This window comes from Physeter macrocephalus, chromosome 21 (genome assembly GCF_002837175.3).
Source record: "Physeter macrocephalus isolate SW-GA chromosome 21, ASM283717v5, whole genome shotgun sequence".
In the NCBI taxonomy this organism is placed as follows: Eukaryota; Metazoa; Chordata; class Mammalia; order Artiodactyla; family Physeteridae; genus Physeter; species Physeter macrocephalus.
The window spans coordinates 92,947,797-92,961,119 of NC_041234.1; the positions used below are offsets into that span (position 1 = coordinate 92,947,797).

The 13,323-nt window shown below is 41.6% G+C and overlaps 1 protein-coding gene across 1 annotated transcript; it reads left to right on the forward strand.

The window, feature by feature from the left end:
* The first annotated feature begins 205 nt into the window (after positions 1 to 205).
* UBE2A (ubiquitin conjugating enzyme E2 A) lies at positions 206 to 10,674 on the forward strand. The gene is made up of 6 exons (XM_024128099.3): positions 206 to 436; positions 575 to 655; positions 1,050 to 1,075; positions 7,568 to 7,657; positions 8,666 to 8,754; positions 9,124 to 10,674. Exons 1-6 carry the CDS (start codon positions 393 to 395, stop codon positions 9,250 to 9,252), a joined length of 459 nt encoding a protein of 152 aa, XP_023983867.1. The 5' UTR covers positions 206 to 392; the 3' UTR covers positions 9,253 to 10,674.
* The last annotated feature ends 2,649 nt before the right edge of the window (positions 10,675 to 13,323 follow it).

The following is a 13,323-nucleotide window of genomic DNA, read 5'->3' on the forward strand; positions in this document are numbered from 1 at the left end:
AGGTGCACCCCCTTCCACCACCCGATCCTAGTGAGTTCCAGGCAATTATGTGCGGCCCGCAGCTCGCCTCTTACCACCCCCCCCCACCGCCTCCCGCCGGGTTTAATGACCTAAGCAACTTTCCGTCCCCCCCCCCCGCCCCGTCTTGGTACGGCCTGTCCGGCGATCGGCGTTCCACCCCCGCCCTTTCCTTCTAGGTTGGTTCAGCCCCCGTCTACTCAGGGGTGGTGCTCAGCCGGCGCCAGACAGACCCTCGACTTCGGAGAGGCAGTGCAGTACCTCTGGGAGCATCCCCCTCGGTTACTTCAGCTGCCCCAGCCTCCTCGGCCGCCTTACCGCCCTCGGGGACGCGAGAGCTCGGTGTATGCCCCACCCCTGACCCCGCTAGAGACATGTCCACCCCGGCTCGGCGGCGCCTCATGAGGGACTTCAAGAGGTAACCGCCCGGGACGCCGGGGTCCGGGGGCTGCGGCCGGGGCGCAGGGCGGGGCCGGCGGAGGGCCGGGCGGGCGGCGGGGCAGCCGGCGGCGCGAGCGGGTGCCGAATCGCGGGCCCCCTGTCTGTTTCCTTGAAGGTTGCAGGAGGATCCTCCAGCCGGAGTCAGCGGGGCTCCATCCGAGAACAACATCATGGTTTGGAACGCGGTCATTTTTGGGTGAGTCTGCGTTCCGGGTGGTGGCGAGGGCTAGGGACGCGTGTGCCCTCCGGGACCGGCCCGGTGCGGAGGCGGGGGCAGAGGGAGAGTGTTTGGGGCTGGCTGGGCCTAGGCGCCTCCCCGGAGCCTGTGCCTCGATTAGCTCGGTTCCCGCTGCAAGGGGAACCATTTGGGGTTCTAAGGGGGGCGGGGCGGGGAGTGGTGGCGCTTCGGCGCGGCGGCCTGCCCGGGGTTTCTGAGCCCCAGACCTCTGTTGGTAGTGTTTTTGCGACCCGGGAAGCGGTGGTTTACCAGCGGTGGAGCGAGCAGGGCTCGTAATAGCCATCTCCTCGGATGAATCGGGGAGAGGGGAGCCCCCGAAGCGGGAACTGATTGGTTTTTCTCTGTGTTGCAGGCCTGAAGGGACCCCGTTTGAGGATGGTAAGAGAGTTTCTTTACCCACCTTTCAGGAGCCTGATCATCCGGGGGAAAGGGTTCCCAGTCATCCTGGAAGTGCCTCCTACTTAGGAACCCGCTTCTCCCTATCCTCTGCCTACTAAAGGCTTGAGTGGAATCCAATCTGTGGCAGGTTGTTCTGGCTATTGTCCGCTTGACTAGAACTGCACCTTTTTTATTGCTTCTTAAAAAAAAATCTGGGTAAGGCAGTAAAAGGAGCATCATACCACTGATGCTAAGGGTATGTGAGGTTTGGGCTGTGATCCTGCTAAATTCAGCCCCCCATCAGGATACTGAGTAAGTGTCAACCCAGCCACTTGCTGATAGGCTCAGAGACCCCAGGGACCATTTGATTCAGAATTCTTCACAAGGGCGGGAACTGTGTTCAGCATGTGCTTAATGTGTGTTTGTTGGATGTTGAATGGATGCAAGAATCCCTTGCACACAATTGTCTGTCTGGTTTCTACAGTCTGGCATTGAGTGCCTGTCAGCCTCACTGCTTTAAGATGGTCTTTAATGGCACCTTTAATAGCCAGTTTGAGCATAATGTTTCTAATTTTTAAATGAGTTTTCCGTATGTGCTTTTATCAAGACTTGATGGTCAGTAATCTCAAAGCAGTTTCACAGTTGAGGGGAGCCTTAATGTACTGTCTTGACCAGTGTCCAACCTACTTCAAGGTACTACATGTACTTATAGGTACATGATTTTTAACGGGTTTAGGTTTGACCTTTAAAAACACACGTTAGGCTTCCCTCATGGCGCAATGGTTGAGAGTCCGCCTGCCGATGCAGGGGACACGGGTTCGTGCCCCGGTCCGGGAGGATCCCACATGCCGCGGAGCGGCTGGGCCCGTGAGCCATGGCCGCTGAGCCTGCGCGTCCGGAGCCTGTGCTCCGCCACGGGAGAGGCCACAACGGTGAGAGCCCCGTGTACCGCAAAAAAAAAAAAAAACAAACAAAAAACCCACGTTAGTTGCTTTTTAAGGATTTTTTTAAAGCTTCCTATTTTGAGATAATTATAGGTTCATGTGCAGTTGTAATAAATAATACTACAGAGAGACCTTGTATACCCTTCACCTGCTCCCCCACCCCTTTGGTAACAAGTCATCTTGAATGACTATGCACAACCAGGAAAATAACATTGATCTAGTTTTAGTGCACTCAGTTGTGTGTGTGTGTGTGTGTGTGTGTGTGTGTGTGTGTGTGTTTGTGTGTATGTAGTTAATTGTTTTTGAAAGCTTAATACATTTAAAAAGTTGATTAAAAGTATTTGAACTACTAATCGACATCTTTAATATTTTGAGGTATTTTTTAAAAGAAAAGGATCTTTCTGTTATTTTTTTCTCAATGACTTACCTTCCTTTGGTCGCATAGCATTTGAGAGACATTGTACACATATGCACACACATATGCACATAACTCAGTTTGAAGGCGGGAACAAAAACATTTCTGCGAACTACTGAGTACAAACTTATGTTGCCAAGTCAGTTTGCTTTTTGATGCTACCAACCACAAGATATTGTGAGGTAGGTCAGTATTAACCAATTCTGTGATTTGTCTCAAACACTCACATTTCCCTAGAAGACTGTAGACAGTAGCCTAAATACTTGTAGTTTCCTCTCTACCTTCACCCACTCACTGGGTAGATATCACTGCTCTTCAGAGCTGCAATAAAAAGAAATGACAGCAGGGGAGTGTGATCCTCAAGCCATACTATTGATACTTTGGTGCAGTAAATCATTTGAACTGATCCTGATCTGTAGCAAGAGCTAGCTAAGCTTAATTTTCCTCTACTAGATTGGTGCTAGTTCTTCATACTTAAGTTTTATGTGCAGATTAGCTGTGTATTTGCTTTAGCTCCAGCAGGCTTTGTTTTCATTGGCTTCTTTTTAACTCCTGATTTTACTCAGACTGCTTTACGCTGGGCACAGCTTTATTAATAGTACACCACTTTGCTGGGGTTGGCAACTTAAATATTTCAAGGGTGCTTCTCTCGTTTTAAGTGGTATGAGTTGAAAAGGTACTTGTGGAATCCATTATCTACCTGGACCTTCCCCCTTGACATTACTGGCTCTTTTTTTGATGATGTGTATCTCCACCCAGACATTGCTGAAAGGAATTACTCAGGCTAAATGACAGTACCCTTTTCTAATTCATTCTTTTGAGCAGTCTGCTATCCATGGATGCTTTCTCAGGTGTCTAGAACAGTGACCAAGGTTACAAGAAATTTTTTGACCATTTAAAAATACCTGTTATTTACAGTTAGGGAATTTACTGGAAAGGCCCAATTAGGGACAAGTGGCATAGTTGATTTTGCTGTTGCCAATGTATTTTATAAATCAACAGCTCCAAAACTACGTTTGCTGCTTCCTTGTAAATCATTTGTAGTGGAGGTTTCTGGAACAGCCAGGCCCTAGTTAAAGAGATGAAATTTTAAGAAAAGGAACTCTTAAAGGTATTTTTATTTAACTTTACACACTTGAAGGTAAGAGGACTATGTTCCCAAGAGCTTACACTACCAAACAAAACATTGGGGGGAAATACTTCCTCATAAAATATCTTGGTATGTATGCTGAATACGAAGGTTAAGGAACAATGTATTCTCCAACACATCATCTGAAAATTGTTAATAGACACAGTAAGATACTAGTACTTGATTTTCATAATAGATGTATTCTTAAGAATTTGGTGTCTTTTTTTAAAAAAAATGAATCAAAGTCCACTAGGGGTGTTCTTAAGGTAAATAAATCCTATGATGAAGAGTATTCGGGTATTATCTTAAAAATCAGACTTTCTTCAGTCATCAAAAAAAATTTTTTTAAGTACATGTACCTTGCTTTCTCCTCAGGGGTCACAAACTGGTGGCTAAATGGCAGAAAACACCTACAGAGGTGCTTTCTTTGGCCAGTAATGTATTTTCAAAAAATTGAATTTGTGACTGTCTTTAGGCAGAACATACCCTCTCTACTTTAACCATATCACTCCCTATTGCCGTACACCAGCCATCTAACTCATTTATATAATTTTCCTGGTCCCTATACATAGATGGATGAATTTATACTTTCCTTAAAATGTTGTGACCGCCTCAGGAAGATAAAATATTAGTACAGATTGTGTACAACAATGGTGAGGCTTAAGTTTCCAATTATTTTAAAGCCTAGCCTTCTAAATATTCAGAGGACAAGCTCTAGTCTCGAATGCGTAGTGTTAATTCTCAGATTTTAAATTTCCTTAACATTTGTCTTGGATCTCAGAAGTTGGATTGAGAGTTGTACTAAAGAGGTTCTCATTGTTTAAGGTGGCTAAAAGTATGAAATATCCCTTTAAATGTGTGCTTTGAGGAAGATTTAGGTACGTCCTAATTTACATTCGCGTTGAATATAAATTATCTTGGTTTCACTTCTCAAGATATTAAATGAGCTGTTCTTAAAGACTTGATTAACTTCTTTGGTAGCTAGGTAACCACCTTGTTGGACTTTTAGGCAAGCATTAGGCAGAAAGCTCAAGTCAAGGGTTTTGTGAGCCACCAGCGTATGTACTCAACTTGCTTTCACTGTGATTGATGTAGGTCAGAAAGAGAGTACTATTTAAGATTGAATTCATTAATTGTATTTTTCTTACTGATAGTGAAGTTTGGATTTTGGTTTTTGCCCCCTTCAGCTGGGTCTAGAGATATGAAACTGTAGAATTATTGTAACTAAAATATTTATGAAGCACTTATTTTGTGTCACTGTGCATCTTTCCCTCATTTAAACCTCACAACAATGTTATGTAGCAGGTACTATTATTAACCCTGTTTTACAGATGAGGAACTTGAGGTTTAGTCAAGTTGAGCAGTTTCCCCGAAGGTTTCATAACTAGCAAGTAGCAAGGCAAGGATTTGAACCCAGATCTGTCTGACTGCAAAGCTTCTGCTCTGCCCCACTGCACTCCACTGTTTCCACTTACGCCTGCCTTCTGTGTGACTTTACCACCTTTAGGTATCATATTTAATGATGGTTTTAATTCAGAGTACCTGGGAGCTCTGCATGCTATTAAATCGGCCCAATTTTAAAGCAGTTTTTTTAGAGCAATTTCTTGATGATAAATCTCTAAGCTATAATTTAAGCGGGTATCAACACTGAGCCAAATGTGTTTATACTTGAGATACATAAGGAAGCTCAGAGTTTTGAACTAACACTCATTCCCACTTTTTCTTGCGTATTATAATATCAATAGAACTGAAAAGAAAGAACTATGCTTTCTTCCTCAAAAATAGGAAGAGTTATGACCAGGTGGTGATAAAGGTGAAGTGTGTTCTGATGGACTATAGCATGTTTATCCATTCCAAAATATTTTGCTTTTTGTCCTTAGTTATAATACATAGTAACTTCAGATCTGACTTTCAAGTTTAGGGAGTAACAATAGTTGGGGAATATAATATGTCTCCGTATGTTGCATTTTTAAAATTTTATTTATTTATATTTGGCTGCGTTGGGTTTTTGTTGCTGCACACGGGCTTTCTCTAGTTGCGGCGAGCGGGGGCTTCTCATGGCGGTGGCTTCTCTTGTTGCAGAGCACGGGCTCTAGGCGCGTGGGCTTCAGTAGTTGTGGCACGCGGGCTGGCTCGCAGGCTATAGAGCGCAGGCTCGGTAGTTGTGGCGCACGGGCTTAGTCGCTCCGCGGCATGTGGGATCTTCCCAGACCAGGGCTCGAACCCGTGTCCCCTGCATTGGCAGGCGGATTCTCAACCACTGCACCACCAGGGAAGTCTGACATGTTGCATTTTAAATTATTCTGAAACTTTGGGACACATGTTCATACCCAGAGCAACTTTGTTAGCAAATTGTTTCCTATGAGCTTGCTGGTAGGAAACACACTTTTTGGTATTGTTACATGTAACAACTAGCAGTAAAATGATTATAGTTTTTTTTTTCTTAAGTGGAAAGGAGGAATGGAAGCAAGGAGGAAATAAATAAATTGCTAACTCGAAGGAACCAGTAACAAATTATACTCTATCTGAAGTGTGGTCTATTGTATTAGAATAAGTAACTTATTAAATGGACCACAGTAATATAGTGGAACGTGCATCACCTTAGATAATAACTGATTCCTTAAGATTACTTGAAGAAATTTCAGTCAGGAAAAAACAATTGCCCAATTGTTTTCTTGAATTTATTAAACACAATTAAAAATAACATTTTGAAGAAAATAATCTCCCCAAAGCACAACATCCAACAACTCTCTCACTTTTTTATTTTTATTTTTTGGGCGGTACGCGGGCCTCTCACTGTTGTGGCCTCTCCCGTTGCGGAGCACAGGCTCCGGACGCGCAGGCTCAGCGGCCATGGCTCACGGGCCCAGCCGCTCCGCGGCACGCGGGATCTTCCCGGACCGGGGCACGAACCCGTGTCCCCTGCATCGGCAGGCGGACTCTCAACCACTGTGCCACCAGGGAAGCCCAACAATTCTTTTTTGGTGGGGGGCGGGGGCGCGCTGTGGGGCATGCGGGATCTTAGTTACCCGGCCAGGGATCGAACCAGTGTCCCCTGCGGTAGAAGCGCAGAGTCCTAAACACTTGACCGCCAGGGAAGTCCCCAACAATTCTTGAATGAGATCCAGTTTGTCCATTTCTTATAAATAAGTCTGTAACTTAGTATGCTTTAGGGCCTCCTGCTACCTTAGTTGACACATATTCCAGAAAAATTTGTTTCAATAGTAGCGTAAACAAACATCATTAGAAAGAAATTTACTGGAGATGTGAATGCAATCTAATATGGTTTTAAAATTATTTCTGCCATTCATTCCTACCATTAGTGTGAATAATTGAGTTGGTTTTATAGTGAAGTAGCTTGTGTCATACTTAAGGGTTTTAAAGAGGGACTGTGAAGTTTTTTCTGGCTTACATTCAATTATGTTTTCATTATAGAGCTGCTATTACATGAAGAGGAGCCAGTGAACACTTTTCTTATTTCCTGCTATTTTAAAAATAATTTGATTATTGATTTGTATTTCTAGCTTTGGTTTTTGAACTTTGTGCTCTCATTCTTTCTAGTGCATTAAAAAAATCACCATTTAAGATGACAGCTGATTAAAATTGGCCTTTATTAAGGTCTTTCAGTCTTCTCAAGGAGGAAGGCCACGTTTTGGCTCTAGCTGCTTAGTTGCTTGTCATTTTAAGGATGTCTTCAAAATGTACAGTGGCTAAAGTTATCCTACAGGCACTAATTTTGAGTTTAAGATGGCTGTGTTTAAGTTTGGGGGAGAATAATGGAAAAACAAAAAACAAATCACCTTTGAGTGATGGTTCTTACAGTGTCTGTCCATTTTTAGGGCAATCCCTGGAGCCCTATCTCTTACCTGGTCTCTTTCCTCTCTACTCTGTATCTTTGAGTTATTTCATATAATACTTGAAAAAAAAAGTCATGTAGTAAAAACAAAGTACTAGCGAACAAAGTGATAAATAGGTTTTCTTAACCCTTTCTTTTCTAATTACAGGAACCTTTAAGCTTACAATAGAATTCACTGAAGAATATCCGAATAAGCCACCTACGGTTAGATTTGTCTCTAAGATGTTTCATCCAAATGGCAAGTATCACTTTTAATACAGTATTTTAAACTACTACACTGTTTATTTGGGAGGTATTCCACATTTCCTATTCGTCTGTAGCACCTGAGTATTTGTCTAGGCATCTTGCCGTTTCCTGAAAGCTGAACTTGTTCATGGTGGTCTGTTGCTGTCTTGGTCTGTGGTCCTAGAACTGAAGCAGTGAAGGGACATTGCCTTTGCTTGGAATCTGAGAGCCTCCTGGTTTTGATGATTTTATCATTTACTTACTAAACAAAAATAAGGATGTTCTTGAGGTTTCCTTTTAATGTAAGGCCAGATTGGGGTAGTTTTGTGTTGTGATTATTTTCACTAGCATTTAGAGCAATAGTTTTCAGCTTTGGATGCAGATCAGCATTAGCGCGGGACATTTAAAAGCCATGGATGTCCCGGCCCCACCCCAGACCTACTGAATATCAGATTCTGTGGTTGAGTCCAGGTATCCGGTGTATTGGAAAAGTGCCACAGGTGATTCTAACTTACTATTTTGCTCTTTTATTTTTTTTTTTTCCTAGTAGTAAGCCTAGAACAAGTTGCCTTTTATTCAGGTTAATAATGTATTTTCCAGGGCATCAGATATTTTTATCTTCATATCAAAATGAAACCTTGTGAACTCTGAGCTATCTTGGTTATTTCAGATGGCAGATAAAGTTTAAAAATTTAGTGGAGTGAATTTCCCGTAAGTCTATCGATGATGAGGAACCCTCTTAAAAATTGGGCATGGTTTCTTGGATAACAGGGCAGTCTTTTCAGAATAACAAGCATTAAGTATCTTCCAGTTTTATACTGATTATGTTTGACATTCTCTGATCATCCTGTTTCACTAGTAGTGATTATGACACTTCTTTTAGGAAGGTAACTAAGAAGCAGCTTAGTAATCTTTTTTAAACCTCAAAAGCAAAGTATTCTTGACTGTATTTGTCTTGACTATGATATTAAAACCTTAATGGTTTTGTTATGTTTAACATAACCTACTTCTATGCTCTTAGTCTATGCAGATGGTAGTATATGTCTGGACATACTTCAGAACCGCTGGAGTCCAACATATGACGTGTCTTCCATTTTAACATCCATACAGGTGAATTTTCCTTAATGTGACTATGGCCTTTGATATGTTTATATTAGCAATTGTTTTTGAAAGTCATAAGTAAAAAGTAGGTAAGACTTAACCCACCAGAAAACGTATATGTTTGCCTAGCTACTAGCAGATTAATGTAACTGTAGATTATTATGCTAAGAGAGCAAATTTAGCTGCTACCTAGGACAATTCGAGTGTGTTGAATATACATATTGGGTTGGCCAGAAAGTTCGTTCAGGTTTTGCATAAGATGGTACGAAAAACCTGAACAAAGTTTTTGGCCAACCATATATATATATATATATATATATATATATATATATATATATATACATTGAGGAACTGACTTTTTACAAATTGTCTCTATAGTCTCTTTTGGATGAACCCAATCCCAATAGTCCAGCAAACAGCCAGGCTGCTCAGCTGTACCAGGAGAACAAGCGGGAGTATGAAAAACGTGTTTCTGCGATAGTAGAACAGAGCTGGCGTGACTGTTGACCCGGGTGCAGGAAAAGCAGCAGCTGGTCATAAGAAAAATATATATTGATGTGTTTGTCACCTTCCTATTCATGTCGTTACATTTACTTTATTAAAAGCAAAATAGCTGTTGTGCTGTTTCCATCTTCCCTTGCCAGGCTTTTCCTACCCCTTCTACCCTCTCCTTAAACATCAGAAAACACCCTCTATGAGATCAAATGTACTGTACCTGGGTTACGTGCAAAAAGTCACTAATGCTTAATTAATTCCTCTTCTGTTGTATCTCATTTCCAGTTTTATGGCAGTATTGTGTTACTGTACTTTACACTAAGCTTTTAAAATGAATTGTTTTACAGGTGGTGCTTATGCATAGCTTGATGACCAGAATGTTATTTTTAACAGAATGAATGATTACTGAGGCGTTTCACCCTGGCTGGTCCTTCGCTTGTGTTGGATTTAGATTTAGAAGTGAATTTTTGGAATATGGCCTATAGAAAACAGGGAAACAAATCCATATAAACATCCTTTTTTTTTTTTTTTTTTTTTTTGTGGTACACGGGCCTCTCACTGTTGTGGCCTCTCCCGTTGCGGAGCACAGGCTCCGGACGCGCAGGCTCAGCGGCCACGGCTCACGGGGCCCAGCCGCTCCGCGGCATGTGGGATCTTCCGGGATCTTCCCGGACCGGGGCACGAACGCGTGTCCCCTGCATCGGCAGGCGGACTCTCAACCACTGCGCCACCAGGGAAGCCCTAAACATCCATTTTGAAAGAGCAATGGAAGCTAAAAAGGCTATGATACTAATACCTAACTAACATGAATTGTGTTTTTTACTGGTAGGAAGGAGAACGTTAAAGGGCTCAGCCAAAGGAGTGCAGCAATCATGGTAACTGACACTTCCTCTCCTTGCAAGGTGTTCAATGGACACACCCAAGCTAAGATTCGGAATACTGAAGTCTTCTAGATTTTCACTTTTTAAAGAGGTGTGGGAGCAGAGGAATGGAAACAATCATTAGTTTTTAAGCTAGGGAAGGTTGGAGATCATTTAATCCTTTTAAAGGAGCAGTGCTACCCTAGATAAACAAATTTATAATCCTCCATTGTTTTTTTAGAGTTTTAATTAACCCAAGGAAGGGAACATGTCTGTGGTTAACTATTTTCCACTCAAATCCTCTGTTAATGCTGCATGCTTTAGTTTCTTCTTCCCTTTCAGTATTATAAGAAACTTACAGTCAATGTTTGCAATCTTTCTTTGGATATTTATACTTTTAGATTGACAGTACCTTTAAGTAGCAGTGTGGGACAAAGCTTGTAAATGTTTTGTCTGATGTTCCATTGTCACCTTTTGTGCATTTATCATCACTCTTCTGAATTTAACTTTGCACAAGTAACCCATGTAAAAAAAATGTACATTTTTCAAAACTTGTAAATAAAAATAACCTTAAAATTTTGTAGTCAAGGTATAATTATATTTTAGCTCAGTATGAACTTTTAGTATGAATTTATTGGACTCTCATATCTACTCATTTCCCCCCTTAAAATAAAAATTATGGTAAAAGCAAAAATACATTCTGGGAGAGGGAAAAGAGTAGATACTGCTGGAGAGGACGTATTTTCTTTTCAGTCATACGTGTTTAATGCTTTTTTTAAACATGCTAACAACAGCATGTAAATCTATTAGGTAAAACAGAGTTACTCCAGCATATATTATAGTCAGTCAAGGGAATGAAACTGTGGTAAGGGGGGAGAATTAACCTGGAGATTTACCAGCATCCTGAGACCAAGATCTAACTTGTTGATCCTGACATTCCAACAACTCTTAAAAAAGCCCTAGCTTAAAAAACAAAATAATAAAATGGTAGTCTCATGTAAAGCTTGGGAGTACAGGTATCCTCAATGTTACCTTGTTTAAACAAAACTCAGCTTTCTTCTGAGGAGCAATCTATCTCATTTTAAAGAGACAAGGACAGTGACTGTGGAAACTCACTTCTTGGGAGGGGGTGTGGGCGCTAATTGAAATCAAGTCCTTATGGTGTATGTACCCATTCATCCTCTAAGACATGGCACTTAAAGGAGCCTCAACATGAGGGAGCTCATCCTACACCGAACACACGAACTAGTTAGTTTCACCTAGAAGCAACATCCTTAAATGCACTTACTTTCTCTTAAGTCCATTTCTGCTTCAAAGTAGAATGACATTAAATTGGTCTTTATTTGGCAGATTAGTTTTACATAAATTTCTTCATCCTACTGTGGCTGGATATCTTTTTTTTTGTTCTGTTTCTTTTTTTGTTTGTTTTTTGCCACACCGTGCAGCTTGTGGGATCTTAGTTCCCCGACCAGGGACTGCACCCGGGTCCACGGCAGTGAAGGCACTGAGTCTCAACCACTGGACCTCCAGGGAAGTCCTGTGGCTGGGTATCTTAAATATTGACACTGTTACTTATACTTGAAAAAAATTAAGGTGAGATTGGGAATGTGCAAGTTTAATATTTTTTGTGTACACCTCCTGAGAAACACTATTCCCTATCTCTTTCACGGGATAATCCTTTTAAAATCTTACAACGGCGTCAACAAGCTGACCTCCCAAAGCATCATATCCACGGTCAAAGGCACCACAAATCATTCATTTCAAAGTTTAATGCTAATTTGCCTTTTTTCTTTACAGTTTTTTTAAACAAATGCCACAGGCTGCCTGCATACAATAATTTTATAACAATAATAAACCAGATTTGTGAGGTCCCCTTTTAAATGGCAGAATTGGATTTGAACCTTCAATTCTGCACCTGCTGGTGTGGCAACGAGGGTATGATGAAGAACCAAAGTTGTAATTAAAGTCCTTTCTTTAGGACCGATCTCCAGCTTCAGGAGTTACTCATAGCACAGTGAATGCACTGTATACTATTTGAAAAAGAATCCCAACAGAATGCAGGAAATTTCTATTCATTTTATAATCAAAAGGGAGGGAAAAAAATCTAAACAATAGATCTGTGAGCCTCAAAGCTATAAACATATGTATAACTGAAAGCAGAGTTAGTTCCTCAGTATATTTAAGTGATTCAAATAAAACTTGAAACTGCTCATGTACCTGCGCAGGTTTTATAGCAAGGTTATTGGGTTAAAACGACTGCCATCTCAAAGAAAAGGAAAATACAAGAACCAACAAAAAGGGGACAAAATAGAACAGCAGGGTTGTCAGCAGCTCATTTTTGCAAAACCCATTTCTCAACATTCTTTATTCTCAGGCAGAGTTAAATGACTTCACCCTAATTCCACATCTATACCAAGGCTGATCTAAGAAGTCAGGAAATCTAGACTCTCAAATTGAGAACCAAATATACACTTGGCCCCATTATTTCAGAGCTTAAGTTTAACTATATTAATATTCTGTTCTATTGAACTTATATAAACCAGATTTGTGTAACATTACCCTACTCCTCCAGCCCCCAAATCATTTTGGGAAGAGGAAAGAAATGTAGAGAAATGAGTTTTCACACTCCTTAATCCCCAAAGCCACTCTTACCCAAGAGAGTTGAAGCTTGGATTTTCTAACACTAATTGAACCACAGCCTCTCAAAGTTGGCATGAGACTTGTAGGTAAAAAAAAAAAAAAAAAAAAAAAAAAAAAAAATCCTATAAAATCTATAAACATTTTAGCTTAGTTCCCTTTGCCACTGTTAAAACATTAAGTGCCAAAATAAAATGCACACCTCATTTCCCTTCCTACCAACATTAGGAAAGGCCATATAAGGCCATATACTGCAGGACAAAAGAGTTAGTGGAAAGCAAACATCACTTACGGTGTTAATCACTGTAGGTGACTAAAAGTCACAGAGGTCCGGGCATAAAAGTTAATCCCTTTATATTTTTTAAATATTGATTTAACTACAATGGACAGCTTCTTAATGTAAAATAAAAATAAGAGGGGAGGGCTTCCCTGGTGGCGCGGTGGTTGCGCGTCCGCCTGCCGATGCAGGGGAACCGGGTTCGCGCCCCGGTCCGGGAGGATCCCACGTGCCGCGGAGCGGCTGGGCCCGTGAGCCGTGGCCGCTGGGCCTGCGCGTCCGGAGCCTGTGCTCCGCAACGGGAGAGGC